At 38.8% G+C, this 6,848-nt stretch overlaps 1 protein-coding gene across 1 annotated transcript; it reads right to left on the bottom strand.

The window, feature by feature from the left end:
* Positions 1–2,915: 2,915 nt before the first annotated feature.
* Positions 2,916–6,196, bottom strand: LOC108676107 (proline-rich extensin-like protein EPR1; the record flags this gene model as incomplete). The annotated part of the gene is given in 1 exon segment (XM_018164146.1): positions 2,916–6,196. A coding segment is annotated over 1 exon segment (2,730 nt). The 3' UTR covers positions 2,916–3,401.
* Positions 6,197–6,848: the final 652 nt, after the last annotated feature.

A 6,848-nucleotide genomic window follows, 5' to 3' on the forward strand; every position in this document is an offset into this window, starting at 1 on the left:
AAAGTTGAAATAAATGAAATATTTTACTAGCATTCAAGAAATAGTCGTGGTACAGTATAAATTTCTGAACTGTGAGGTGTCCGAGTCCTGCATCTAAATTCACTCTTCCGAAACTCAGGGAAATAAATCCAATTCTGACGTTACGAGATGCTCCAGACCTGGCATCTTCTCTGTTAACTCGTGACGCTGATGAGGGCAAGAACAGCGGCCGCATCTTGTTCTACCCAGCCACCATCTTCACTACTCTAACCTACACCAGCTTTGCTGACATCGGAAAGACTGTAACCGCGTCTCTTGCTTGTACTGTTGCCGGGAACCCAATCACTTTGTGTGGTTGAACTAGGAACAAGTACTTTGACTGGACGTTGTTTAATGGCATAAGCTCCTAAACGTGCGCGTTTCTCTATATGCGAGTGTCCCTATCATGCACCCCTACGGGCACTTTGCTTACACTTTTTGGGGTTGAATTTCAAACACCTTGCAACTTTTTTTTAGTTGCTTGTCAGAAAAATTGCTAGTCTCCTCAAATCCATGAAATAAGCTTCGGATTTCGTCCTGTTAGCATTGTTAACCCGCAAGGATTGCTATCTGCTGTCACGATCGTAGAAAAATTACAATACAAATAATTTTGGAGAACCGGGAAAGAAATATAAGATGGAATTTGAAAACAAATAAAATGTTACAGAAATTCACCATATCATTATAAAAGACAACGTTTCGGAAAGTAAACACAATCAGTTTATAACCAACGCAGCAAGACGCTGTGTGATATTTTAGCTTGATTAGTCTTCTCTCTAACAAAATTTAAAGGCATGCGCGACCCTGCATTAGGGTCGCCTAGGACTCTGACCGCACGTAAATCAGCTTCTCTATGTCCACTTAGGCTCATGTTTCGGAGGTCTGCTTCTGGGCAGTTTCTTAGCTCGGTATGACTCGGCTCGGCCAACCCTTGTTATTCTCTCAGGCGACTATAAAGTCGGAGAGGAGATTCTGACCAGAAACTGATTTCGATCGGGTGTCCGAGCAAGCCCAGAATAACTTTGCGTTGAGTGTAGTGACTATTAAGCCGAAGCCTAGGCGCTCCCCGAATTTTGTTAGGGTTATTTGTAAATTTTATGGTTTAATATATTGACTTTGAATTTTGGTTTATAAACTGATTACATTTATTTTCTAGCTTTGTCGATCTGATGATGGAACTGGACTCCAAAACTTTTTCATTTATAAAGATATGGTGAATTATTTTGTCATCTTCTTGTATGTAAATTCATTAATTAACTTGCTATTTAAACAATCAAGTGATTATAGTACTTGAATAAATATAATAAGACAGCTTTTAGAAAACAAAATTAACGTATTTTTTCATTTTGGGAAAACGTGTCTCGTATGGTGTCAACTAACTTAATATTTAATGGGTCTTTTGGAAGAGCTTGTGATGGTATCTCCTCCTCACTAGACGCCCTGTGCGTAGTTCGTGCAAGGAGTTGGAATCTTCGATATTAAAACGTGCCTAAACATTGGAATTCTCATTCCCACGTCGTTCCCCTGCATGAAACATCACAGAATGATAAGAGTGTTGTATGAAAATTATAGCTTATAGTTTGCAGTTTACACAGTACAATACTGTAGTACAGTTTATAATGTTGAACACACCGATGCTGGCAGTTTAAACCTGCAGTAAAGAATAAACAATATTATAACATAAACAATATTATTGTTTATTAATACTGCCATTTATACTGATCCTTCAGCTCAACTAAAACATTATTTTTTTATAACTTTTGGAAATAGGTTAAAAACTAACTACTTAATGCTGTTTAATTTTCACAAGTCTATTGGTCTTCTTAGTGCACCGTAGAGAACAAACCTTGCAAGTAATGTTATAGGCAGGCGTTGCCTCGATTGTTTTTTGGACAATTTTCTCAGTTTCGTTAGGGTGCTGTAACGGACAGAGACAAGTGTACATTATGCTTTAAGAACTAGGGTGTAAATTCCTGTTTAATGGGAAATGATCGAACAGTTTTAAATTGTGGCGATCTCTGTCATCAGTAATTATTATAAATCCCGACTACACTATATATTGAAAATATCTTTTAAATTGTTTTGTGTTCCAGTACACCAAAAAGTACAGTAAAAAGTTTAAGTAAGTTTGTAAATTTTCAAGTCTAAGTTTGTTTCTGTATCAGAACTATAAAATCGTTATAAGGGACAAGATAAAAATCATTTAATCCAGTTTTTATTACTGTAATTTTAGGCCGAAAAACAATGTCTTACAATGAAGTCTGTACAAAACACCTGCCTGCAATTGAACGCTTCCTGCATGGTAACGATGTTTCCAGACAGTTTTAATAGGAGTGTTCTAATACTAACGGAGTCAAGTCACCGCAATAAGTTCCGCGAGAGCGTTACTCCTCTCTGGGTGTCTTGCAATATTCACATTTGACGTAAAAAAGTAATCGTTTAATAAGTGAAAACTTTCATTATTCAATTCTGAGCTTAGTATTGCTGCTAGGATTGATTATATTGTGTAACAATTCGTGTGTAACAAGAAGTCGTGATTATATTGTGTAACAATTTCGATTTCTTGCTGAATAAAATCGATTTCTGAATTTCTTTCGATTTCTTGCTTCCTGGCAATCCATGACAGTTTAATGCGATGGTGGGAAGTATCTACAAGATTAAAACAATTACCAAAGATCAACATTGAGCAGTATTTTGAAGTTCACATATGCTCGCTTAAATTTTTTGTAAAGAAAATCGGCTGTACATAAGAGCAAGACAGTTTTCTCATCGCGGTCGACATATGCAATGCTGTTCAACAATTAATTTTAACACGGAAAACATACATCGTTTCCTAGTTGAATAATTTCAATCAACACCGAACAACTCCATTACCTTATGCTTAACAACTATACTGTATAGGATTGATTATATTGGGTAACAATTCGCATATGCGATTTCGATTTCTAGCTGAATAAAGTCGCATCTTGGCAATCCATGACAGTGTAATGCGATGGTGAGAAGTATCTTCAAAATTAAAACAATTACCAAAGACAAACATTGAGCAGTATTTTGTAATTCACAAATGCTCGCTTATATTTTTTTGGCAAAGAAAATCGGTTGTAGATAAGAGCAAGACAGTTTTCTCATCGCGGTCGACATATGCAATGCTGTTCAACAATTAATTTTAACACGGAAAACATAACTCGTTTCCTAGTTGAATAATTTCAATCAACACCGAACAACTCCATTACCTTATGCTTAACAACTAAAAAACATGTATTAATATTAAAACATACGGACAGTATACTCTAAAACACTTCGCGGTCATTGAAGATTTGAAAGCATGAATTAACTAAAATGCTATCTATTGACACGAGTTCAGCCAACTAATAATGAAATTTTTAGAGGTATATTTCACGGTTGATAGCAGGCTTCAATAATGTGATGTAAACACCGTATTTTGACGCGAGTTGATTGTGAGAAATATCAATTCCTTTGTTTTGAACATATCTGCTTCCTTTACTGCCCAAGCTACGCTCCTCAGTGTCCTGAACATTTAAATAAGCCTTCTCGGGTCCTGTGTCAATTATTCGTCCGTAGCCCTGATTTCTCATCAATGATCCAGAGTTCAAAATTTTATCATCAGGTGGTAAGTCAAATGAAGGGTTAAAATGACCGGTTAGTAATTTATTTTGATCTTTTCGGCTGCTTTGCTCCAAGATCGCGTTCCGTATGGGACTCTCTCCGCTCATTTTTTTGGAAGATTCTCCGGAGTGCTGGCGATCGTTAAAATAGACTAATGCTACCTTTTGGTCTCCTTTGCTAGAAAGATCAATAAAAGAGTATCCATAAGAGTTTGCAATTGACTTGTAATCAAGATGATTCATTGATCTCGTTGCATGCAAATTTTTGGCGGTGGGCTTTCCGTATGTCTGCTGCGACATTTCGCTGGAAGACATCAGGTTTGGTTTCAATTGACTAGTTGGCTCAGGATATGTTGGACTTTCAAACTCGGGCATTTCACTGTTCTGGTGACGACTTCCGTATTGAGGTGGAGCAGTAATAAACTTCTCTGTACTAAACCTATCCATTGAAAGATTTTCATAGTTGTACAGGAGGAGCTGGTCCACATATATACGGTCAGAATCCTGTGAAAATGAGCTTGTGTCGTAATTATTGTAGTTATTTACAGCACTTTGAATGTTTGTGTTTGTGGGCTCGGTTAACAGTGGAAAGTTTGAACCATCGAGGCAATCGTATTTTTTTTCGGACTGTGGGGCGGCAAGCTGCAAATGCCCACCGTTCGCTCTATGACAGGGAGCAGAGTGTATCAACGAGGACTGATAATTTGGCAGAGACTGCGTTTTGGGCAGTTCTTTTTTTGGGCTATAAATCTCAGGCAAATGAATGAACTCTGTTGGAGTGGGCACTTGGAGTGGCTGAAGGCTCGGCGGTCCTACTGTTGGGTTGTAGGGAAGATGATGCACGAGGCTTTCCTGCCTGGAGTAAGAGGCAGGTTGAGAATTAAGCGTTTCTTTTCGTGTGTTATATTGATGCCTGTTGCTGAACTGTTCGATATTATAACTATGCATTGGTTGATGATTGAACTGTTCAATTTTTGGCTTAATGGGAGCCTGATGGCTGGACTGTTCAAATTTTTTGCTGTGTGGGGGCTTGTAGCTGGACTGATCAATCGCTGGACTATACGAAGGTTGATGGCTGGGCTGTTCTAACTTTTGGTTATGCGGAGGCTTGTAGCTGGGCTGATCAATCGCTGGGCTGTACAACGGTTGATGGCTGGCCTGTTCGAATTTTTGGTTATTTGGGGGCTTGTAGCTGAGCTGATCAATAGCTGGGCTGTACAACGGTTGATGGCTGGGCTGTTCTAACTTTTGATTATTTGGAGGCTTGTAGCTGGGCTGATCAATTGGTTGACTGTACAAAGTTTGATGGCTGGGCTGCTCCAGCTTTTGAATATGAGGAGGCTTGTAGCTGGGTTGATCAATTGCTGGACTGTAAAAAGGCCGATGGCTGGGCTGTTCCACCTTTTGGTTATGAGGAGGCCTGTAACTGGGCTGATCAAAAGCGGGACTGTACAAAAACTGATTGGTGGGCTGTTTCAACTTTTGATTGTGAGGAGGCTTGTAGCTGGGTTGATCATAGGAAACCTGATCAATGGGATGATTGTTACTTAGGTGGTCAAGCGACTTGAAGATGTTTTCTGATGGCTTGGAGTTGTAAAGCGGTTGAGGCTCGTGGTGCTCCATTTTGAGGCTTTGAAGTGGTTGATGTCTAAGTTTTTTATTTTCGGGATTGAGAAGTTGTTCTTGCGAGAAGGATTCAATTTTTGGGTTGTACAGTGATTGTACATTTTGTGATTCAATTTTCGGGTTGTAAAGTTGTTGATGTTTGGGTTCTTCAATATTCGGGGTGTAAAGTGGTAGGTGCTTGGGTGATTCAATTTTCGGGTTGTAAAGTGGTTGCTGCTTGGGTGATTCAATTTCCGGGTTGTAAAATGGTAGCTGCTTGGGTGATTCAATTTTCGGGTTGTAAAGTGGTTGGTGCTTGGGAGATTCAATTTCCGGGTTGTAAAATGGTAGCTGCTTGGGTGATTCAATTTTCGGGTTGTAAAGTGGTTGGTGCTTGGGTGATTCAATTTCCGGGTTGTAAAGTGGTTGGTGCTTGGGTGATTCAATTTTCGGGTTGTAAAGTGGTTGATGCTTGGGTTTTTCAATTTTCGGGTTGTAAAGTGGTTGGTGCTTGGGCTCTTCAATATTCGGGTTGTAAAGTGGTTGGTGCTTGGGTGGCTCAATTTTCGGGTTGTAAAGTGGTTGATGCTTGGGTTCTTCAATATTTGGGTTGTAAAGTGGTTGAGGCTTGGGTGATTCAATTATCGGGTTGTAAAGTGGCTGGTGGGACGGCTTAGAAAGCTCTTTTAGCTCCTGATAAGAATCTTGGGGTACATCGTGATAAGAATCTGTTTCCCCAACTCGTGGTTTCGGCGTATGAACCACGTATATGCTTTGCTTCTGGTTTGGGGCCCTATAACTGTCAACAGGTATTGGAGGTTCGAATTTTCGATGATTAGACCTAGCAATTATTGGCTTCCATCTGTTGTATGTAATATGCATTCCGTCATCGGAGGCTTTAGGAGAGAATTGCGACGTTTTGATCAGAGTAGTGTCTTTTTTGTTGANGAATTGAAGAAATGGAACGTCTTATTAACAAATACAAAACAAGTTTTAAATACAATAATACATCGCGAGTGAAATTTTAAGGCAAAAACACCAAAAATAGAAACGCCAATGACAAATTATTCATTTGTTTTTAGAGACTATCCTTCAACCGAACATACACACAAGTGTCTTGTTGCTTCAAAAATCATGAGTGTAATGTTGAAAAGAACATAGTAATTTTCTTTTCTCACAATTTTCTCGTCCTTTTAAGCTAAATACACCAATCACAGACAACAAACCAGCCGCTACGTAAACGTTGGTCGCAACATGAACGTTGGCTGCTACGTGTATTCCGGTTACTAAAAACTTTCAGACTCAAAGTCACAAAGTCTTAACGACATTGGGCGTTAAAACATAAACATCGACTCTTTATTGAATAGTTCAGTGCTTCTGAGTCAACACTTGATATAGTTAATTGCATCATTAATAGAGATAACAAATATGTTTGTATTTGTTTCGGTTTTCATTGCTAGCACATCAGAATACTTTGAGGGGTTTGGGACTGTCTGTTAGAAGAACAATTAATTGCTTCCATATCGGCAGGAAACTTTCACTCTTGTATAATTATTGAGTAAATTTTCTGACAAGATATTTCAATTCACCGTTTATTTA

The sequence above is a fragment of the Hyalella azteca genome, unplaced genomic scaffold (genome assembly GCF_000764305.2).
Source record: "Hyalella azteca isolate HAZT.00-mixed unplaced genomic scaffold, Hazt_2.0.2 contig2727, whole genome shotgun sequence".
In the NCBI taxonomy this organism is placed as follows: domain Eukaryota; kingdom Metazoa; phylum Arthropoda; class Malacostraca; order Amphipoda; family Hyalellidae; genus Hyalella; species Hyalella azteca.